The sequence below is a fragment of the Odocoileus virginianus genome, chromosome 10 (assembly GCF_023699985.2).
Source record: "Odocoileus virginianus isolate 20LAN1187 ecotype Illinois chromosome 10, Ovbor_1.2, whole genome shotgun sequence".
Classification (NCBI taxonomy): Eukaryota; Metazoa; Chordata; class Mammalia; order Artiodactyla; family Cervidae; genus Odocoileus; species Odocoileus virginianus.
This window is the reverse complement of record NC_069683.1, coordinates 33,719,459-33,744,548: the sequence shown is the minus strand read 5'-3', so window position 1 is coordinate 33,744,548 and position 25,090 is coordinate 33,719,459. Positions and strand designations below refer to the sequence as shown.

At 37.2% G+C, this 25,090-nt stretch overlaps 1 protein-coding gene across 2 annotated transcripts in view; it reads left to right on the top strand.

Annotated features, from left to right (window-relative positions):
* SBF2 (SET binding factor 2) overlaps positions 1-25,090 on the top strand; it is a 486,293-nt gene that overhangs the window by 444,884 nt on the left and 16,319 nt on the right. For both annotated transcript variants that reach the window (XM_070473374.1, XM_070473375.1), the window contains 3 exons: positions 2,758-2,934; positions 5,117-5,218; positions 5,920-6,105. In XM_070473374.1, the coding sequence (XP_070329475.1) occupies positions 2,758-2,934; positions 5,117-5,218; positions 5,920-6,105 (465 nt within the window). The remainder of the gene's footprint in view (positions 1-2,757; positions 2,935-5,116; positions 5,219-5,919; positions 6,106-25,090) is intronic.

The window sequence follows — 25,090 nt, the reverse complement described above, 5'->3', positions numbered from 1 at the left end:
TTTCCACATCAGTCTTCAAATAAGCTGTGTGATCAGGCATATACAAGTAAAAAAGACTGGCCACTTAAGACCCTTCCTCCTTTCCTCCCTCCCTTCTTTCTTTCATCAGTACAATATTATATTTAAAAAGCATAATTCCATAATCCCAAACATAATTTCTGGCACATTAGTTATTAGGATTTTTGTGTATTCCATTCACATTTTGTTTTTTATTGAACTCCATCTATAGATTGCAGGTGCATGTCTGATGTGTGCCTCAGTCTAGCCAGCACAGTGCTTCCTAGTTACAGCTCCACACCTTTTTCTCCCAGCAAAAGGAAACACAGGAGACCAGTAAGTGAGAGTGACTTATTCTAAATAATCTGGAATTGGCTTTATTTACCATTTTTAATTCATACACTTTAATATCTTGGTGACAAATTCCTTATAACCTAACAGTGTGTGTCTCAACACTGTGGTTAATAACTCCTGCTTTATAAGGTAAGTATGAAAGTGTTATTCTGTCAGTCGCGTCCACCTCTTTGTGACCCCATGGACTGTAGCCCGCCAGGCTCCTCTCTCTGTGGAATTCTTCAAGTAAGAATACTGGAGTGGGCTGCCATTCCCTTCTCCAAGGATCAGACCTGGGTCTCCTGCGTTGCAGGCAGATTATTTAACGTTTGAGCCACCAGGGAAGCCTCTTAAGGTGAGTATAGCTAGCTCAAGTGTAGATGGGAAGTAGAAAAGAAGCCAGTTGTCCTGAAAAATAAACTATTTTTTATGTATTAGAAGTTGTTTTTTTTTAATTTATATAACACAACACTGTAAATCAATTTAGTAGAGTATACTTCAATAAAAAGTTTAAAAAATAGAGTAGATAACAAAAAAAGACCTGCTGTATGGCACAGGGAACTATACTCAGGAATATAAATGTTCAAATATCTGGCTAAATATATCTGGATTATAATAAATGTTTTAAATTGTATATAACTTTTAAAGTAAAGCAAAAGTTTAAAAAAACTTGAAAATGTGACTGAAATTTTACACATAGATGATAAAGAAACCAAAATATCCAACAATTTGGAAAATTATCCAATGATTGAAATAATTATGAAGTCTATTATATTACACAACATGGAAACATGTTATGGCTTGAGATAAAGAACCTAGCAGTATGAGAACATGAGTTCCTTTCTGTTTTTCTTTATCATCTGTATGTAAAATTACAGTAGCATACAGCTTTTTTATTTTTTATTGAGATATAATACAATCCACTAGAGGATTTTTTCCTACATTTTAGAGTATTTCTTTAGGGTAGCTCCCTAAAGGTGGAATTACTAAGACAAAGAAACTTTTTTTCTTAATATATGTTGGAAATGCTCTTTAAAGGAAAAAAATACTTGGGAGTTTTTGCTTTTTATTTGAAAACTTTTATAGGCCTTGAAAGAATACTCTAACCAGTATAAAACATGAAATGGACCCTATATATAATCTTTGGCAGCAATTTTGCTTAGTTGTGGTAAAATACAAATAACATAAAATTTACTGTCTTAACATACACTTTAGTAGTGCTAATCACATTCACATTATTGTATAGTCAGTCTTCAGAAAACAGATAATCCAGTTTCGAGTAATTTGGGCAGGATATGAAGAAAGTGAAAAAAACATGAGAAAATTCATTCATTCTTTCCCATAAGAAGCTGGAGAACTTTTAAATCTTCAGAAGTAGGCAACTAGATTATCAGAATAAACTATTTCAGTGAGCCATCAATTTAGCGTTCTTTAGTTAATATTGAAAACTCACCTGGAAAAACTCCATGTGGATTAAAAGTACAAAAATTATGTATGAATTTTTGAGTAAAAGTACTCAAATAAATATAGATTGAAATATATGTCATATTGAGTGGAAAAAATTGTCCAAAAGTTAGAAATCAACAAAGCCTCTCATGTTTTACTCTATATCATTTTTTTATTATTGGCTTTAAAAGAATAGCTACAATATTAGTAGTCTTAGGACAGTGAGACAGTGATTTCTATTTCCTTCTCAATGTTTACTCTTTTTTTTTTTTCATTTTCACAGTGGCTATGTTTTACTTGCATAATAAGAAACAAATGTGTATGTCTATAAACTAAGTTGTAGAGCTTTGGAATCTCAATAGCATATTACCTTTTAATTGTTAACGCACATCTTAGGGAGATTTAGTTTACAGTGTGGGATTAGTCATGCATCATTGGTTCCTCTTTAGACTTCCTGGTTCATGGCCTTATAAGAAAGTGAAAGTGAAGTCTCTCAGTCGTGTTTGACTCTGCAACCCCATGGACTATAGCTTGTCACGCTCCCCTGTCCATAGGATTTTCCAGGCAAGAGTACTGGAGTGGGTTGCCATTTCCTTCTCCAAAGGATCTTCCCGACCCAGGGATCGAACCCAGGTCTCCCACGTTGTAGGCAGACGCTTTACCGTCTGAGCCAGCAGGGAAGTCCTCATGGCCTTATAAGTAGCTTCTATTTGGTGCTATAAGCTCCATCAGATAGATTCCAGCTGACAAGTAGCCTTTTCAAGTTCTCAGAGTGAGAAATCAAGTCAAACCACTAGACCTTACTGAATATCTCTTTCCAGCAATACTGACGCATTAGCTGCACAAGATTGACCTTCTTGACCCACTGCAGCGCTCCTTGGCCTCAACTGACTGTATATTATTAAGCATTGCCCTGTTGAGAACATTGCTCTTTTACCTGTTACACTTCATCTGCCTAATTCTCTGCATCTTCATCCACAGAACTTCAAGTTAGAATTTGCTTTAAATTGTGAGTTTGTGCCTGTTGAATATCATGACATCCGACAAGTGAAAGCCAGTTTCAAAAAGCTGATGAGGGCTTGTGTTCCAAGTGCCATCCCTACTGACTCAGAAGTGACCTTCCTAAGAGCCCTGGGAGACTCTGAGTGGTTCCCACAGGTAATATTTGGAGTAGCCTGTCTTCTAACTCAAGGGGAGAGAGTCCCAAGGGGATATACAGAACTGATATTTGAGGAAAAGAATATTGTATTCCCCACTACCTGACACTCTCCCCTTCTTGTGTGTCCTCTATAAGGGCCTTTCAGTTTCAGGGCACCACGTGATGTAGGAGGTGCAGGGGTGGAATTCTTCTTCCTTGGGTTTTTCTCTGTTACTGAAATTTGGTCTCCATAGGAGGCTAAGAAAGATTATTGTTTTTAGGCGGAAACTTTTTGATACGTAACAAATTTAATCAACATGTATTTATAAGGCTTCTGGTCTGTCATTAGTAGAGTGATAATCCAGGACAGAACGTGACTTCTATGTGGCTCCAAGGGCCTTTTCCTCTTACTTTCTCACTTTCTTTTTGTCTCTACCTGTTCCATCTCTCTGGATTTTGGATTCATCCCCCAAACCAGCCCACCAAAGGCACATTGGATGCCCTGAAGCCTTCTTAAAGTTTAGGAAAAACCACTTATCCTTCCTTCAGCTAAGTCAGTCTTGTGATGTTTTCAATTGAACTCCTATCAAGAAATTAAGGAAATAGGTATGCCAGCACATAACCCACATGTCTTCCAAACCACAGAAAGAACGGTATTTATGACATGCATGTTTCAGACACTGATGCAGACATTTGGCCAAGAGCCTCTCTGCAGTACAGCCGTGTCTGTTGGCCCTTCGTGCTTGTTCATTACTCCTTCTCCCCCCACAGAAGTGCACAGCCCCTCTCTGCCCTGTCTACATCAATCTCCAAGTCTCTGACCTCTTTTCTTTCCCCCTTCCTTGCTTGAGGAGGAAAATGGATTGTTTCCCACAGTACATGGGACTAAAAAGGGGGGAAAAAAAAAAAGCCAAGAAATGATGTAAGCACCCAAGGCAGTGACTATTCTCAAGGTACTTAAACTCTAGGAAAACAGCCACATATATAATTAGCTATAAATCTGTATGAGGCTGTGTTAATTACTGTTAAGACAATTCAGTATACTTTGAAGCAGCCATAGAAGCTGAGCAATCAGTATTCCCCTTCTGTTCCTGAGCTATGAGCCCCAGCCCTAAAATATTCCCACCACTCTACCTATCCATCTGTTTCTGCTGTTGTGCATTCTGCTCCTTACTTCATAGTGGGTCCATATCAGAAGTTAGTGAGTAAAAACAATGGAAAACATTGCCCCACTTGGGATATTGGCAGTTTAAAAGTTTACTTAGAGCAAATGCTAACTAAGCCCAAGAGAATTCAGGCCTGGTAATAATTGTGTTATAGGAACTTTTGGGTGAGGAGCTTCCCATTCCTGGAGGGGACACGTGCCTTGTTGCTGTTTTTTAAAATAGCCTAGCTCTTTAAAATATGTTGGTGGGGGTGTTTAAATTACAAGTTGGGTTCATTCTACAAATTATGTCAAGTGAGGCTTTAAAAAATTTTTTTAAATCAGAATGTTACACATTTAGTTTTGAGATCTATATGCTCTGCTCACAACCTAATTGTTCATTAGGGATTTTGAGTCAATTGGCTTGGCTCAAATGCAAGTTTTCTTCTCATTTAATACACAGTACAAATACTTAAGTGTACAATTCACATTTGATAGAAGCAATATCTTTTATAATTTCTCTAGGGAGATACATTTTATATATATTTTGTAATATTTTTCTTTCTCCTAAGATTTTTGGTATGGATATTTTCTCTAGTATGAGAGGTTTCTAAAATTTTAAAAGTGTACAGTTCAGTTAAAATAAAAAAATGAAAAATACTTTTTAGTATATTTACAAAGTCGTGCAGCCCTCTGAGATAAAACATACTATATCATTTAACAAGAAATTTTAAATCCAATAACTGTATTGCAAGGGCCACTTAAAAACCTGTCTTTGCCACTCCATAGAATTATAGCTCTTCGGTTTTGAGGGGAATCTTGTGAGCTCAATTTATTTCATTATGTATCACTTGAACACATTGTTTTAAATTTTGTCATTGTTTAATCTTGATTTTGACAAAGAGTTTTAATTAAGTATTTAAAATTTATATGATTCTTTGTTGTTGGAATATTTTGTTCCTAACTTGTTTGATTATCTAAGGTTGATAGCAGGTGTGTCTGTTCTTGGTGCTCAGAAAGCACTTGGTCTAAATGTGGCCTCTGTTCCTTTTTCTTAGCTTCATAGGATATTGCAGCTGGCTGTGGTTGTTTCAGAAGTACTTGAGAATGGTTCCTCAGTTTTGGTGTGTTTGGAAGAAGGCTGGGACATCACTGCACAAGTAAATTATTAAACCATATTTTCTGATAGTTTTATATTTGTATTTCAACTGAATTATTTTAAAATTCTGCAGGTGAATCTTTTGTATAATGACTAATGTGTTTATGGACAGAGAAGGTCCTCTGTTAAACAGCACCTGGTATCCATCAAAAGGCTCTGTGCCAGGAGTTCCCAGGCCCTCCATAGCCTGGGCACTCTGACTCAGGTCCTCAGGCTCCATGGAGCATCACCACAGATGTACCATGCAAGCATGACCAGCAGTGTAGGACACAGACCATCTTTCCTATGTTTTGTCAGTTCTTTCTCTGGTTCTGTTAGCCCCTTCTTTACTCATGCCAAAGTGTGAGTCTAATCTACAGGAAAATGTTAGTCTACATCTCCCAGAAGATGTAGGTTTGAACTGATCCTCTGACCTTGTTGATTAAACTAGGAGAAAGCCACAGTCAGCAAACTGGCCAGGCAAGGATTAAATTCTTAATTCTCTGTAGAAAAATGTAACCAAAATGAATTTGAGTCTTACTTTTTAATGGAAAGCTTGTAGAATTAATACAGTTAGTTGTCCTGGACAGGTTAGTGAACAAATTTGCCATCCAGATAACTTTGCTTGTGGAGTAGCTGTCATCAAAATGAAGTGCTTTGTCTTAGCAACAGGAATTTTTCGGGCCTGAAAGTAATGAAGTATCCAACCTGCTTGTGCCCTAGGTGACCTCCCTGGTTCAGTTACTCAGTGATCCCTTTTATAGGACACTTGAAGGCTTCCGGATGCTGGTCGAAAAGGAGTGGCTCTCTTTTGGTCATAAATTCAGTCAGCGGAGCAGCTTGACCCTCAGCTGTCAGGGCAGTGGTTTCACTCCAATCTTCCTACAGTTCTTAGACTGTGTACACCAGGTAAGTAAAGCAAGTTTAAATCGAGTAGATACGAAAGCAAGAACAGAACTAGCATTTATTGAGTATTGCCTTGCTGTGCCAGGTATCTTTATGTCACAACTCTGATGGACTCAGCCATAGACTTGATGAAATCTCAGCGGTAGATTTCTGGAAATGGAAAAGCAAAAGAAGTAGTTGGTTTCTTCTTTTTTAGTTTTTGTTTATTTATGGCTGCACTGGGTCTTCATTGCTGCACAGGCTTTCTCTGGTTGCAGCGAGCAGGGACTATTCTCCAGTTGTGGTGAGCAGCCTTCTCATTGCAGTGGCTTCTCGTGTTGCAAGCATGTGCTCCAGAGTGGCAGGGCCTCAGTAGCTGCAGCACACAGGCTTCATTGCCCTGCAGCATGTGGAATTTGCCCAGACCAGGGATCAAACCCATGTCCCACTCACTGGCAGGCGAATTCTTAATCATCGAACTGCCAGGGAAGTTTAAACGAGTTGGTTTCTGAAATTAAGACTGCTGAGCTGGTTGTTGAGCTTGACACCAAGTGAAGGGGTTATTCTTGTTTAGTCACTAAGTCATGTCCGACTCTTTTGCAACCCCATGGACTACAGCTTTCCAGGCTCCCCCGTCCATGGGATTTCCTAGGCAAGAATGCTGGAGTAGGATGCCAATTTCTTCTCCAGAGGATCTCCCAACCTGGGGATCAAACCCACATCTCCTGCAAGGCAGGAGGGTTCTTTACCACTGAGCCACCAGGGAAGCCCCAAGTGAAGGGGTCAGCACTCTCAATTACCACCTACCAAGAGGAACAAACGGGCTTATTGTCTAAGAAGATTTGATCTAGTGTAGAATAGCAAAATCCCAAGGTGATGGTGGGGCCTGAAATCGTACACGTGGTCTTCCCAGTTGGGGAAAACCCTACCTCGTGCCTGAGAATTTAGGAGAGGTAGAGCCTAACCCTCGAGAAAGAATCAGGGCCCGACCAGGCAAGCCTAAGCCTCTGAGGTTGAAAACAATGGCTCAGTTCTACTGGGTGACATAATCAGGACTAATCAAAGGGCCAGACAGAAACAAAGGTATGTAATGCAGTCAAATCCAGTGGGAACAGGGAGATGTGAATGTTCTGGGCTCCCTCCTACCTTCATCTCAGGCCTTGGTCAGGATTGGGCTTGAGAATTAAATGGCACTGAGTTTGCAAGTTGAAGGTGTTGGCACCAGTGGCTAAATTGGCCTGGTAAGAACAAGGTTCACGCTTTCAGTTGTGTTTCATCAACAGTGAATGGGTTCTGACATGTCAAACATATTTGTCAGAATGGTGAACCTCTTTAAAATTGAAATACCTTGGCCTCAAGTATCTATTGGAAGGAAAAGTTAAAATGTTTTTAGGAACCAGTTTTGGAACTAGGTCATCTTATGTATGGTTGTGTTTTGTTTTGTATTCTATTAATCAATTTGCCAGCTTTATCAATTCACTTTATATTTTTAAAAATTTATTTAAAGCGTATAATTCAGTAGTTTTTAGTATATTCATAGAGCTGTACAATTACCACAAGCAATTTCAGATTATTTTATCACCCAATAAACAAAATCCATACACATTAGCAGTGACTTTTACACCACCCCGACCTGGATGTCATTCCCAGCATACACACACACTGGAGATTATGTTTTTGATTGCTCCACAGCTTTTTAAAGACCTATTGAATAATTTTAATTGATTTGAGCAGCATCTGGAGACGCTGGCCACAAGCTTGAGCTTATACTTTTAAACTCTTTGTAGCAAATGATAGATTTGCTTCCTGTTGGAATATTAGCTTTTTGATTCAGATTCCTTTCAACAAATAGATGAGGGAGAAGTGTGAAGCCCATTGTCTGTGAAACAGAAAACAGTTAACTAAGACAAAGGAAATGTGCAGGCCTTTTCTCACTTCTGGATAGGTGACAGCATACAAGTTCTTCGTGAAACACTTCTTATCTCACACTTATTATGCTAACCAAGTGCACTAGGCTGTGTCCTGCCTCCCTGTCTATCTCCCACCCCACCCAACCCCCCCCCCCCCCCGCAATCATTATTAATACTTCTTGACCGCTTACTATATGCCAGGCACTAGTCTCAGCACTACATTTTTTTTTTTTAACTTTTTTTTTTTCATTTTTTTTTTTTTTTTTTTTTTTTTTTTCATTTTTTTTTTTTATTAGTTGGAGGCTAATTACTTTACATCATTACAGTAGTTTTTGTTATACATTGAAATGAATTAGCCATGGATTTACATGTATTCCCCATCCCAGTCCCCCCTCCCACCTCCCTCTCCACCCGATCCCTCTGGGTCTTCCCAGTGCACCAGGCCTGAGCACTTGTCTCATGTACCCAACCTGGGCTGGTTATCTGTTTCACCCTAGATAATATACATGTTTCAATGCTGTTCTCTTGAAACATCCCACCCTCGCCTTCTCCCAGAGTCCACAAGTCTGTTCTATACATCTGAGTCTCTTTTTCTGTTTTGCATATAGGGTTATTGTTACCATCTTTCTAAAGTCCATATACATGTGTTAGTATACTGTAATGGTCTTTATCTTTCTGGCTTACTTCGCTCTATAATGGGCTCCAGTTTCATCCATCTCATTAGAACTGATTCAAATGAATTCTTTTTAATGTCAGCACTACATTTTATTTCATGATTCTTTCTAGGTAATCTTTGAACTTTTTCCAGGCCTCTTCATTTGTATTCTAATGAACCATCTACAGACTTCCTTGATAGCATCATCTATTAATGTCTGTTGCCTTCTACTTAGACTGAGAATTCTTGGGTCTGTGTCATATTAGTCTTCATATCCCTAATATCTAACTGTAATTTCAGTCTCTGGAATGTAGTATACCCTCAGTAAATAAGTACAACAAATTAATACATGAAAATTTGAATGACCACCTGGTTCAGCCTTGTTCAGGCTCTTGTTGCCCTTCATCAGGACCATCTAGAATATCCTAAGTACAATTGCTAATAAAATCTTCTGAATGCTCAGATATGATATTATCCTCTTTTACAAAAATCTTTAAAGCAGACAGAAACTTTCAGTGGCTCTGTGTCATAAAGAATTACTCTTACTCACATCCAACTTGAATGTAATACTGTCACAAATCACTTGAAAGGTTTTTAAGGCTCCTCACTGGATGCCTGTATTGTCTCAATAAGTACACTCAATCAGTTTTACCCCTGCATTGAAATAATAACACTGTTTATTCAGTTGAATGCTAGATGAAGCAACTGTCTTTTAATGTTTTTGGCATATAAAAATGTGTATCTTTAACAATTAAAGTCACAGTCTTCATAATGTGGTATTCACACTTAAAGAACATGTAGGGATTAAAAAGCTCAATTAAAAAAAAAATCAATAAAACAAAGAGCTGGTTCTTTGAAAGGGTAAACAAAATCAACAAACTTCTGGCCAGGCTCACCAAAAAGAAAAGAGAGAAAACCCAGAAAAAACAAAATAAGAAATGAAAAAGGAGAAATCTCAGCTGATACCACAGAAATACAAAGACCATAAGAGAATACTTTGAACAATTATATGCCAACAAATTTGACAAGCTAAAAAAAAAAAATGAACAACTTCTAGAAATGTTGTTTTTAGTCACTAAGCCTCGTCCAACTCATTTTGCAACCCCATGGACTATAGCCCACCAGGCTCCCCTGTCCATGGGGTTTCCCAGGCAAGAATACTGAAGTGGGATGCCACTTCCTTCTCCAGGGGATCTTCCTGACCTAGGGATCAAACCTGTGTCTCCTGCATTGGCAGGTGGATTCTTTACCATAGACCCACCAGGGAAGCCCTCTAGAAGCATAAAACTCACCAAAATTGAATCAAGAAGAAATAGATAATTTGAACAGAGTGATCACTAGAAATGAAAGAACCTGTAATTAAAAAAAAAAAAAAAACTCCCTACAAACAAAAGTCTAGGACCAGATGGCTTCACAGGTGAATTCTACCAAATATACAAAGAAGAACTTATACTGATTCTTCTCAAACTCTTCCAAAAGTTTGAAGAGGAGGGAACAGTCCCAAAGACATTATATGAAGCCACCATCAGTTACCCTGATACCAAAACCAGACAAAGATACCACTAAAAAAGAAAATTACACCTCAACATCACTCATTATCAGAGAAATGCAAATCAAAACCTCAATGAGGTACCATTACATGCCAGTCAGAATGGCTGCTATCCAAAAGTCTACAAGCAATAAATGCTGGAGAGGGTGTGGAGAAAAGGGAACCCTCTTACATTGTTGATAGGAATGCAAACTAGTACAGCCACTATGGAGAACAGTGTGGAGATTCCTTAAAAAACTGGGAATAGACCTGCCATATGACCCAGCAATCCCACTCCTGGGCATACACACTGAGGAAACCAGAACTGAAAGAGACATGTGTTACCCCAATATTCATCACAGCACTGTTTATAATAGCCAGAACATGGAAGCAACCTAGATGCCCATCAGCAGATGAATGGATAAGGAAGCTGTGGTACATATACACCATGGAATGTTACTCAGCCATTAAAAAGAACTCATTTGAATCAGTTCTAATGAGATGGATGAAACTGGAGCCCATTATACAGAGTGAAGTAAGCCAGAAAGGTAAAGACCAATACAGTATACTAATGCATATATATGGAATTTAAAAAGATGGTAGTGATAACCCTATATGCAAAACAGAAAAGGAGACACAGATGTACAGAACAGACTTTTAGACTCTGTGGGAGAAGGCGAGGGTGGGATGTTCAGAGAGAACAGCATTGAAACAAGTATACTATCAAGGGTGAAACAGATCACCAGCCCAGGTTGGATGCATGAGACAAGTGCTCAGGGCTGATGCACTGGGAAGACCCAGAGGGATGGAGAGGGAGGCGGGAGAGGGGATCGGGATGGGGAACACATGTAAATCCATGGTTGATTCGTGTCAATGTATGGCAGAAACCACTACAATATTGTAAAGTAATTAGCCTCCAACTAATAAATGGAAAAAAAAAAGAAAATTACAGGCCGATATCTTTGGTGAATATAGATGCAAAAATTCTCAACAAATGTTCGCAAACTGGATCCAACAACACAGAGAAAAGATGATGCACCTTGGTCAAGTAGGATTCATCCCAAGTTTACAAAAATGGTTCAACATATGCAAATCAGTGTGATGCACCACATTAAAAAAAGACAATCAAAAACCACATGATCATCTCAGTAGATGCAGAGAAACCATTTGGCAAAATTCAACATCCATTTGTGATAAAAACTTTTACTAAAGTGAGTTACAGGGGACATATCTCAACATAATAAAAGCTATTTATGACAAACCCATAGCCAATATAATACTCAACAGTGAAAAGCTAAAATCTGGAACAAGGATGCCCACTCACACTTTTATTCAACTTAGTATTAGAAGTCCTAACCACAGCAATCATACAAGGAAAATAAAAGGTATCCAAATTGAAAGGAAGAGGTAAAATTGTCACTATATGCAGATGACATGGTACTATGTATAGAAAACATTACAGACACCATACAAAAACTTCTAGATCTAATAAATAAATTCAGCAAAGTAGCAGGATACAAGACTTAACATTCAGTGATTGGTTGTATTTCTTTACACTAACAATAAAATGTCAGAAAGGTAGTGTAAAAAATAGTATCTTTTCAAATTGCACCCCCCCCAAAAAAATACTAGGAATTAACCAGACCAAGGATATGAAAGACTTATACACTGAGAACTGTAAAATGTTAATAAAGGAAATTAAAGAGGCTTCACAGAACTAGAAAGATATCCTATGTTCTTGAATTGGAAGAATTAATATTGTTAAAGTGGCAGTACTATATGAGAGTTGGACTATAAAGAAAGCTGAGCGCCGAAGAATTGATGCTTTTGAACTGTGGTGTTAGAGAAGACTCTTGAGAGTCCCTTGGACTGCAAGGAGATCCAACCAGTCCATCCTAAAGGAGCTCAGTCCTGGGTGTTCATTGGAAGGACTGATGTTGAAGCTGAAGCTCCAATACTTTGGCCACCTGTTTCAAAGAACTGACTCATTTGAAAAGACCCTGATGCTGGGAAAGATTGAGGGCAGGAGGAGAAGGAGACGACAGAGGATGAGATGGTTGGATGGCATCACAGACACAATGGACATGGGTTTGGGTGGACTCCGGGAGTTGGTGATGGACAGGGAGTCCTGGCATGCTGCAGTTCATGGGGTTGCAAAGAGTCGGACATGACTGAGTGACTGAACTGAACTCAAAGCAATCTACAAAATTAATATGATCCCTATCAAATTGCCCATGACATTTTTCACAGACCTAGAATAAATAATCCTAAAATTTATGTGGAACCATAAAAGATCTACAATTGCCAAGTAATCCTGAGAGGGAAGAAGACAAAGTAGGAAGCCTAACTGTCCCAGATTTCAGATAATACTACAAAGCTACATTAATCAAAACAGTGTGATATTGGTACAAAAACAGACTTATGGATCAATGGAATAGAATAAAGAGCCCAGGAATAAATCCACACATCTACATATCATCAGTTAATCTTTGACAAAGGAGGCAAGAATATCAAATGGGAAAAAGACAGTCTCTTCACGTGGAGCTAGGAAAGTTGGACAGCTGCATGTAAATCAGTGAAGTTAGAACACACTCTTACACCATACACAAAAATAAACCCAAAGTGGCTTAAAGACTTAACCATAACACCATAAAAATCCTAAAAGATAGCATTGGCCAAACATTCTCTGACATAAACTGTACCATTGTTTTCTTGGGTCAGTCTCTCAAGTCAATAGAAATAAAAATAAACAAATGGGACCTAATCAAACTTACAAGCTTTTGCACAGCAAAGAAAACCATTAAAAAAAAAAAAAAAAAACCTACTGAATGGGAGAAAATATTTGCAAATGATGTGAACAACAGGGTTTAATCTCCAAAATATACAAACAGCTCATATAACTCAACAACAAAAATAAACAGCCCAATAGAAGAATGGGCAGAAGACCTTAATAGACATATTTCTTCAAAGAAGATATACAGATGGCCAGTAGGCACATGAAAAGATGCTCAACATTGCTAATCATTAGAGAAATGCAAATCAAAACTGAAATGAGATACCACCTTCACCCATCACACCAGCCACCGTTAAAGTCCCCGAATAACAAATGGTGGAGAGGGTGTGGAGAAAAGGGAATTTTGCTACAATGTTGGTGGAAAGGCAAGTTGGTACAGCCACTATGGAAACAATATAGAAGTTCATCAGAAAACTAAAAACAGAATTACCATATGATCAGTAATCCCACTCCTGGGCAAAACTATAATTCAAAAAGATAAATGCGCCCCTAAGTTCATAGCAGCACTATCCACAATAGCCAGGACACGGAAACAACCTAAATATGAATGGATAAAGAAGATGTGGTACATATATACACTGAAATACTACTCAGCCATAAAAAAGAATGAAATAATGCCATTTACAGCAACATGGATACAACTAGAGATTATTACACTAAGTATGTCAGAAAGAGAAAGACAAATACCATATGGTATCACTTATATGTGAAATCTGAAGTATGGCACAAATGAACTTATCTGCAAGACAGAAACGACTCACAGACATAGAAATAAAACTTGAGGTTGCCAAGGAAGTTGTAGGGAGGAAGAGGGATGGATTGGGAGTTCGGTATTGGTCAGTGCAGACTATTACGTTTAGAACGAATAAATGACAAGGTCCTATCATATATAGCACAGGAAACTATATTCAGTCTCCCAGGATAAACCATAATGGAAAAGGATATTTTTTTAAATGTCTGTGTGTAACTGAGTCACTTTGCTGTACAAGAGAGAGTGGCACAACATTGTAAATCAACTATGCTTCCATAAAAACAGACGTGGCCAAGAAAAAATGTAGGAACAGAGACCAAATGGAAGGACATCTGAGTCACATCTCCCATCGAAATCTGACTCTGAGGCATAAATTCAACGAGAGGAATGGCAGGTAAAGTCACCCATGTAGACTTTAAAAAAAAAAATAAACTGAACCCGTGTCAAGTTTTGGGGGGTTTTTTTGGCCACGCTGCACAGCTTACAGGAATCTTAGTCCCCTGACCAGGGATTGAACCCAGGCCTTCAGCATTGATAGTGCAGAGTCCTAACCACTGAACCACCAGGGAATTCCCCCATCAAGTTTTTCTTACATAAGAATTAGACTGAGAATAGGCCATTTGTTTATAAACTTCTTTACCAAGCACTTTAAGGTATTATCCATAGGCATTTGAAAATATCCGTATTTTTGTTTTCACATTTTTTATCCTAAAATGAACTTGATTTTTTTTTTTTTCAGCTAAAATGAAAGTTTCTAACTGTTCTTTTTTTGCAGCATGTTGAGGTGACATCGTCAGATTTCACAACATGAAATAAAGTTTAGAATAAATAAGTTTAGGGACTTCCCTGGTGGCCCAGTGGCTAAGACTCTGCATTCGCAATGCAGGGGGCCCAGGTTCTATCCCTGGTTGGGGAACTAGATCCCACATGCCCCAACTAAGACCCAGTGCAGCCAAATAAATAAATATTTTAAAATAAAATAAGTAAATTTAACTGCTGCTTCCATAATAAGGGATTAAGACTCTAAAGACAGCTCTCCCCACCCCATCCCCAGAGCATAATTGTAAACTCAGACATGGGGAAAGGAAACATTTCAACAAATGGTAATGGAATACCTGGATATCTATAGAAAACTGTGAACCCCAAATTCTTACATCATTCACAGAAATTTACCTGAAATGAATCATAGACCTAAGTGGCTAAAGGAAATTTTTCAAATAGAAAATAAATGATAAAAGAAGGAATCTTGGGATATCAGGAAGGAAAAAAAGAACGAGAGAGAATAAAATATGGGTAAACACAACATACTTTTCTTCTCTTGAGCTCCCTAAATTATTCTTGAAGCAAAAATTAGAACGCTATTTGATGTTCCCAATATAGATAGAGGAAATAGTTAAGACAGTTGGAAATGGAGGAGCACAAAGGGATGTGAAGGGAAGTAAGGTTTCTACACTTCATTGAAGCTGGTAAAATACCAACAGCAGTCGACCATAACAATATATGTAGTGTAATATCTAGAACGACCACTAAAAAAGCTACATAAAGATATACTCTCAAAAACACTATAGATAAGTCAAAATGGAATTCTAGGAAATGTTCAATTAATCCATATAAGGCAGGAAAAGAAACAAAGGAAAAAAAATATAGAACTGAAGACAAAACTGTAAAATGACAGACTTCAGCCTTAACATATCAATAATTGCATTAAATGGAGAGAGGCTAAACATAACATGACCTAGCAACATGCTTTTTATAAGAAACTCAACTCAAATATGAAAAGTATTGCTATAGAAGTTTTATTTATAATAGCCAGAAATTGCAGGGAAGAGGGGACAAAATGTCTTAAAATAGGTAAATGGCTAAACAGGCTGTGGTACATCCACACCACAGAATACTGCTCAGCAGTAAAAAGGGGTGAGCTGCTGATAACAGGCAACAATGTGAATGGATCTCAAGAGCATGATGCTGAGTAAGCAGTCTCAAATGGTCACACACTGTGATTCCGTTAGCATAACATTTTCAAAAATGACAAAATTATAGAGATAAGACCATTAATTACTGGTTGTGAGGGTTTAGAGATAGTGGGGAGAGGAGAATAGGTATGACTATAAAAGGGTATCATGAAAAACCATTATCCATCAGCTGGTGAACAGATGAACTAAGTCTGGCTCGCAGTGGAATATTACTCAGCAAGCAAAGGGGATGAAATACACACAACATGGACATGTCTAAAAAGCATGATCAAACGAAAAAGAGAAATCTCATCACAAGGAGAATTTGTTTTTCTTATTTTATCTGTATGAGATGGTAGATGTTAGCTAAAAACATTGTGGTAATCATTTCATAATACATATAATTCAGATAACCATGCTATATGCCTTAAACCTATACAGTGATGTATACCAACTATTTCTCATTAAAACCAGGGAGAAAAATATTTTTAAAAGACTACAGACTACACACTATATGCTTATAGCATATCCTACAAAAGGCAAAATAGCGGTAGAAAAATAGATCGGTGGTTGCCTGGAACCAGTGGTCAGGGAAGGGAGTCAACTCCGAAAGGGCATGAACAAACTTTATAGGATGAGGGAACTATTCTGCATCCTCATTGTGGTGGCGGTTACACCACCACAATTACATAAATGTGTGACCAAAACGAGTCAACCTGTATGCTTAAAATAGGAAAATTTTAGTATATTTAAATTGTACTTCAATGAACCTGAAAAAAAAATGTTTTAAATAGTAACTCCAACCTGTCAGTAAACTGGAGTTCTAAAAAAAAGACAACAGCTTTCTACTTTCTCTAAAGAAAAACTTGCCAGTGTGATACCCAGAGGGGACTTAGAAACCTGGCTGTCTGCTTTCTGGAAGCTCAGCAGGAAATAGGTCCGGGGAAATCCCAGTGAAGTATGCAGGTTTCTACTTTTTCCATACATTGTCAGTCTCATCATTAACATATTTGTGCACAGCTGTCCCCAAAGTCCAGAACTTACCAAGTTTTGTTTTTCAAGACAACAAACCTCTAGTCTCTTGCCGGCAAGAAGGTACTCACATGACTTCATGGGGTAGGAAAGGACCCTGGAGGTCTTAGCACTGTCTCTTTAGACTTACAACTTTTCTCATTTTTAGCCCCTATTTTACCCCTTTATGGGCTTTCCTGGTGGCTCAGACAGTAAAGAATCTGCCTGCAATGCAGGAGACCCGGGTTCAATCTCTGGATTGGGAAAATCCCCTGGAGAAGGGAATGACAACCTGCTCCAGTATTCTTGCCTAAAGAATTCCATGGAAAAAGGAGCCTCGTGGGCTACAATCCATGGGGTAGCAAAGAGTCCGACACAACTGAGCGACCCCAGAAAGGGGTAACATTTACCCCTTTATAGCACTCAGGCCTCTGAGACTTTTTGGGTTTAAGAGCAAACTTTTACTTTCCAAATCATTTTCATCCTACAGGCATCCCAGTATAGCTTCTTATCTTCTATCATTTTCTGCTATTCTTACATTTTCCATCTTTCAGAATTTTCTTGATCTTCTACTGTCTCCTGCTCCCTTTCTCCCCACCTCCTTTTCGACTTTTTACCTTTTAAAAATTCCTTTTCTTTAATTGAGGGAGATATTGCTAGGGGTTGTGTTTGTATGGCTGAATTTGGCTTAAGTTAAATGCACTATTAAATGTGTTAAACACCCATATTCAACTTGCAGAATTCTTCGTACCTAAATAATACAGTCAGCAAAAGAATCCACTCATAATCAGTGTCATGGAATATTCTCATATAAGACACACTGTCCTCACAGATGGGAATATCATTGTGTCCCAAGTATAATGATAATTACTTGAAATGTAATGCTTGTATTTTATTGTTGGGGGTGGGGTGAGTTGAACGGAAGCATGAGTAGTCTAGAATGTTGGAAAGTAACCTGTGTTCTACAAGTACTTCTTTAGTGGTGTAACCAAAGCAATTCAATGTAAACTGAAGTATGCATTACATTTCTATTACCTTTAGAATTCATTACAATAGATGCTTACTTTTAATTTTATTTTTTATTTTTTTCATTTATTTTTATTAATTGGAGGCTAATTACAATATTGTAGTGGTTTTTGCCATACAGTGACATAAATCAGCCATGGATTTACAATATAGATGCTTAAACTGTGTATTGTTAAGTTAGATAAAGGAACTTGGGGCATATGTTTAATTTGGGGAACTTTCTTATTTTAAATAAGAGTTAAAATGCAAATATTCTGTATAAACCAGTAGGTTCTGAAATTGAAAACAAAAGTTGACTTTTAAGGAAAGCTCAGTTACTTGCAGGTGAGTGCTTCACAGGATCTTAAAGACCCTTTAGTATGATTTCAAATCTGGTTGTACCATGTTTTAAAAAGAAAACAAATATAAATTTTTAAAAATTTGTCTGAACCCTTCAGCTTAGTACTCTAACATAATTACCTGAGTGCAGGCAAGTCATGGCAAAGTGAGTATATGACATTAATTGCAGTATTTAAAGAATGTTTGGCAGTGATAGTTTGGTGAAGTAGATTATTTTGTGCTGAAAGGGATTATATATTCATTCAAAAACAGGAGACTATAGTTAACAGACAGTGCTTTTGATTCTTGCTGACTTAATTATATGCTAGTGTTTCCTCATCTCTTACATACTGGTTTTAGGCATTAGAAAATGCCTTCTTGGAATACCTTTCAAGTGAACACTAATGCTCTACATGACTCTCCTTTGCCAGACCGTTCGAATTAGTGCGGTCCTCAGTCTCTCAGGAGCACAAAAGGGAGCCAGGCCCAAGAACATTTTAAAAAATAAGTGCAAACTTACGCAGCAGCAAGCGAAACTTTCCCAGGTGGAATGTGTTCACTGTTTATTAACCATTTCTAACATGCTGAATGCCAAAAGGCAATCCATGGAAGTATGCTTAGACTTGCCCATTAGTACTAATAGAGTTACAAAGAAAACAGATGAAGCACTGATCTTAAATTAGAACTGCCTCATCATATAAAAAGCCATTGTTTACGCCAGTATATCCAGGTGTCAGATGAATTATAAATGCTGGATCACTGTTTCATAATAGCAACATCTGGCAGATTTTTTTGTTGCTTCTAAAAGAAATTGGCTTAGCTCTGATGATATCATTACAGGATGCTTCCTTTTCTTAAAATAGTTGAACCAAACTCAGAAGGAAAATACATCCAAAAAATTTGTTTTAATTACCTAAAATTTCTTTCTAAAAGTAAGGGGAAAAAAGAAATATATAGTATGAATTTGAAAACATGGCATGTTGGAAAGCATCTCCTTTATTCCAGCATTAGATTAAATCTTTGAGTGCATCTTAGAACATTCTCATTATTTCCTACTTGGAGAAAAACAAGTAACAGTTATAACTTTCCCTTTGAAGTTTATTCAGTTTGTAAATTGACTCACTCTGGTCTGACTTTGTGATAGGATTCTCCTCACAGTTATCTCATGCCAGCACTTTGCTAGGTCCTATTCCAAAGAGAAAAGCTATTTGCCTTTTAGAGAGATGAGCTTTCCCTGTGAGTACATATTTGAGGAGCTAAGCTGCCCCCTCACATAGGTCAGTTACTCTAAAATGTATCCATGAGTATTGGCAAAATAACTGCATTTAATGGAGTCATAGTATATTCAAGAGTTTCTGCTGTCTGCCTGTTTTCCCAGTCAACTGAAAACTGGCAAAACTGGCATACTTTAAGCTGTTTTATTTTTTTTTTAAGCTGTTTTATAACAAAGCAATTGCACATTAAAAGCTTTTAATGTTTGAACCCATAAAGTAAGTTTGAGTTTGCATATTAGTCTCATTTACTAATTTTTTATCTTTAACAAATTCTTTAACCTCTTTGTACTTCAGTTTCTTTATATATATTTATATATATGTATCTCAGAAGGATTAAAAATCATATGTGAAATGATTGGCACAGAAGGTACACAGTTAATGTTTGTTAAATCTTAATCTGTGATCTGTGAACTCACAAAAACTACTATTAGCTACCTGTTTTTTCTAGGGTGTGTCTAGTATACTCATAATTTTTAAAATGTTGATGCCATTAAATACAGGCTCTCTTATAGCTTAACATATGTAATTCCTGAAATAAAATCCAATTTTAACTTATCATATTTTATTCCCAAAATGTTGATTTTTCCTGGATTTGAGTCATAGCTTATTTTTATGAGTCTTTAAATTTTACAAAGTACTTACTTAATGGCATATGGGCAAAAAGTAAGACCCTATAAATTCATATTTCTCCAGATTTCATTTCATATTCTCTTCTTATAAATGAGTGAAATTGGCAGGTTTTAGTACTTAATGGAAAATAAAACCAAAAATGCCTCAAACAGCTTAGTCCTAATATTTTAAATCTGTATATTTTTTTTCTCTTTATCAAGATAAATACAAAATTGTTTTGAACAACAGAATCCAGATGATGACTGAAAGAGGCCTAAACCTCTATTCATCAGCATATTTGGGGAAATGCTCACATAGAATTAATTTATAGGCTGAGATGCCTATCATTCCCAATTCTGCATAATACAGTACAGCTAAATTTATTTGAAGCAGACTTGCCTTTAGGCAAGTTATAGCCAACAATAAAGAAAACTGATGAAACCAAAAGCTTTTCTTTGAAAAGATCAGTAAAATTAATAAACCTCTAGCCAGACTGAAAGAAAAAGACACAAATTACCAATATTAGAAATAAAAACGATGACATCCCTACAGATTCTACAGATAATAAAAGGAGCATAAGGGAATATTGTGAACAATTTTGCATCAGTAAAATTAAAAATTTAGTTGAAATGGACAGATTCTTTGAAAGACAAAAACTATCCCACTCACTCGAGAAGAAATATATAACCTGAATAGGCCTATATCTAGTAAAGAAATTGAAATTGTAGCCAAAACCTTTCCACATAGAAAGGTGACTTCAGGCCTCAGTGGCTTAACTGGCAAATTCTACCAAGTATTTAAGGAAGTGAAAGTCACTCATTTGTGTCCTACCTTTGCGACCCCATGGACTATACAGTCCATGGAACTCTCCAGGCCAGAATACTGAAGTAGGTAGCCTTTCCCTTCTCCAAGGGATCTTCCCAACCCAGGGATCGAACCCAGGTCCTTCTGCATTGCGAGTGGATTCTTTACCAGCTGAGCCGCAAGGGAAGCCAAGAATACTGGAGTGGGTAGCCTATTCTTTCTCCAGCGGATCTTCAGCCTATTCTTTCTCCAGCGGATCTTTCCAACTGGGAATCGAACTGGGGTCTCCTGCTTTGCAGGCAGATTCTTTACCAACTGAGCTACCAGAGAAGCCCAGGGAAGAAATAATAGCAATTCTACAAAAATTCTTCCAGAAAATTTAAGCAAAAAGCAACTCAGTGCATGAGGCCAGCATTACCTTGGTCTGACAAAGACAGAAAAGGGAAACTATAGATCAGTATCTGATGGTCATAGATTCAAATTTTCTAAACAGAATTTCAGCAAATCAAATTCAACAATATATTTTTAAAGTGATATATCATGGTTAAATGGGGTTTATTCTAGGAATGCAGTCAGTTTCACACTTGAAATCAATCAGTGTAACTCACCATAGTAAGGAACTAGGACTTCCCTAGTGGTCCAGTGATTAAGAATCTGCCTGCTAGTTTGATCTCCGGTCTGGGAAGATCCCACATGCCAAAGGGTAACTAAGCCAGTGCATCACAACTACTGAGGCCGTGCTGTAGAGTCTGAGTGCCACAGCTACTAAAGCCTGCAAGCCTAGAGCCCACGCTCTGCAACAAGAGAAGCCACCGCAGTGAGAAGCCTGTGTATGCAACAAGCGTAGCCCCCACTCACTGTAACTAGAGAAAGCCTATGCACAACGAAGACCCAGTGCAGCTAAAAAACATATTAAGGGACTGCAAAAAAACAAAAACCCGTACAATCATTTCAATAGATGCAGAGAAAAAGCTTCTGACAAAATATAAAATCCCTTCGTTGTGAAAATTCTCAGAAATTTTCTTAAACTATAAACAGTATCAAAAACAAAACAATCTACAGCTCATATCCTACTTAATAGTGAAAGATTGAATGCTTTCCCCCTAAGATGAGGAACAAGATGTGAATGCCTGCTGCACCACCTCTGTTCAACATTGTACTAAACTTAATAGCCATGCAATAAGGCAAGAAAATAATAATAAAGACACCCACATTAGAAAGGAAGAAGTAAAACTAGCTTTATTTACAAATAACATGATTATCTATGGACTCTACCCCCCCCAAAAAAAGATACTAGAATAAATGAGTTTAGCAAGGCTGCAGAATACATGCTCAATATACAAAAATCAATGCTAGCAATAAACCATAGGAAAATTGAGATTTAAAAATATTACCATTTACAACAATATCAAAAAAAATGAAAGAAATCTAGCAAAATACATTAAAGACCTGGACACAAATTATAAAATATTACTAAGAGAAAATAAAGAGAAAATATTTACTAAATAAATCAAGAAATACCTGTTGTCCATGGATCAGAAAACTCAATGTTAAAATATCAGTTTCCCCAAATTAAAGATTCAATGTAATCATAATAAAACTCCTAGGAGACTACTTTGTAGAAACCGGAAAACTTAATTCAATAAAATCCATATGGAAAGGCAAAGGATCTAGAATAGCCAAAACAACTTTGAAAAAAGAACAAAATTGGGGGACTAACATTATCTGATTTTATTACAATGCTATAGTAATCAAAACAGGATAATTGGTATAGACAAATAGATCAATGTAACAGAATAGACAGTCCAGAAATAGTTCCATATATATATGATACATGGACAACTGATTTGTTACAAAGATGCAAAACTAATAAGTAAATATGATGTCACTTATTTGTGGAATCGAAAATATGATAACAATAATGTACTCACAAAACAGAAACAGATTCACAGACATAGGAAAAAAAAATTATGATTACTGGAGGGGAAAGGGGGTGTGGTAGAGATAAGTTAGGAGTTTGGGATTAGCAAACTACTATATATAAAATAGTTAAGCCACAAGGTCCCACTGTATAGCACAGGGAACTATATTCAGTGTCTTGTAATAAACCATTATGGAAAAGAATATGAAAGAAAATTGTGTGTGTGTGTGTGTATAAATATATATATGATGTATTTGTATTTGAAAGTCGCTCAGTCATGTCTGACTCTTTGTGACCCCATGGACTATACAGTCCTTGGAATTCTCCAGGCCAGAATACTGGAGTGGGTAGCCTTTCCCTTCTCCAGGGGATCTTCCCAACCCAGGGATCGAACCCTGGTCTCCCGCATTGCAGGCAGCTGCTTTACCAGCTGAGCCACCAGGGAAACCCATATATATATATGGGTGTGTGTGTATACATATATATATATATATATATATATATATATGTATACACACATGTACATACACACGCACACATACACATATGTGTGTATATATATATAAATAATCACTTTGCCATGCACCAGAAACTAATGCAACATTGTAAATCAGCTACACTTCAACAAATTTTTTAAATAAGAAAATATCTAAACAATAGGTAGAAAAGAGTCTTTTCAACAAATGGTATCAGACGATTGGATCCAGATGCAAAATAAATTATCTTTGACCCATACCTTGCATCAATATAAAAATTAATTCCAAAGGGGTCATAATACTCTACTTCTATAAGAAAACATAGGAAGAAATCCTTCTGATCTTGGGTTATGAGGCAAGGATATCTTAGATTCAACACCAAAAGCATCATCCATAAAAGAAAAAAATAAATTAGATAAATTTAATTTAAAAAATAAATTAGACTTTGTCAAAGTCAAAAACTTTTGTTTTTCAAACTCACTGTTAAAAAAATGAAAAGACAAATCACAGACTAGAAGAAAGCATTTGCAAATCATGTATCTGCTAGAGGACTTGTATCTAGTATATATAAAGGATTCTCAAAACTCAATATTTAAGAAACAACCAAGCTATTTTTTTAAATGGCATAACATTTATACGGACTCCAAAGATATACAGATGGAAAATTAGCACATGAAAAGATACTGTTATCATTTGTTATTAGGAAATGCAAATTAAAATCATTACTATTTAACTACTATTTACCTATTTTAATGACTAAAATGTAAAAACTGACTGCCTGGAATGTTGACAAGGATGTAAAGGAACTGGAACTTTTTAACACTGCTGGTGGGAATATAAAATTACACCACTGAGAAAACAATATGACCATTTCTTTAAAAGTTCAACATACCTATCTACTGTATGACTCATCTTTCCATCCCTAGGCAGTTAGGCAAGAGAAATGAAGGTTTTATGCCCATAAAAATATTCATACATAACTGTTCACAGCAATATTATATGTAATAACCTCAAATCTAGAAGCAACCCAATGTCCATCCACAGGTAAATGAATAACAAAGTGTGGTAATCCATGTAGTGGAATACTGTTTAGGTATAGAAAGGAATTTACTACTGAAAACCCAACAACATAGATGCATCTTAAATAATTATGCTTAGTGAAAGAAAGCACACATACAAAAAGGGTACACATTTCTGATTCCGTTTATATAAAGTTCTTGTTGTTCACTTGCCAAGTGTGTCCTACTCTTCTGCGACCCCATGGACTGTAGCCTGCCAGGCTCCCCTGTCCATGGGATGATCCAGGCAAGAATACTGGAGTGGGTTGCCATTTCCCTCTCCAGGGGATCTTCCCAACATAGGGAAATCCACATCTCCTTCCTTGACAGGCGGATTCTTTACCACAGAGCCACCAGGGAAGCCCTATATAAAGATCAAGTAGATACAAATTAACCCATAGTGACAAAAAGCAGACCAGTCATGGCTTGCGGCAGAGGGTGCAGGAAACTTTGGAGCCTTACAGTTGATAGGTTCACTGTGTTGATTGCGGTAATGGCTTGACAGGTGTATGGAGAAGTTTGGATGTAGCATATTGTACACTTTAAGTATATGCAGCTTATTGTATGTCAGTTATACCTCATTAAAGTAAAAGAAAGTGGTTAACAAACCTCTAAACTCTCACTCGTTCCCTGTAGTAAGTCCCTAGAGGACGTCTCTGGCCTTGATCCCATTTCTTCCATCAAACAGTACTTAACAGGAGAAGGCCTATGCGTGTACTGTGCCTTGTGGAGAGCACGGTGGTGGGGTACAGCAGAAGAGTCCAGGTGTCCAGTTGACAAGGGGGGGAGCCAATTAACTGGACAAACTGAGTTTCTGGGATGTAGGACTAAATGGAGAAAGTACAATTCTTCTTTTTTACTAGAAGTCTAAGCACGAGATTTTTGTCTTGTATTCACAATCAGGTGTTAATTTTTCATTATA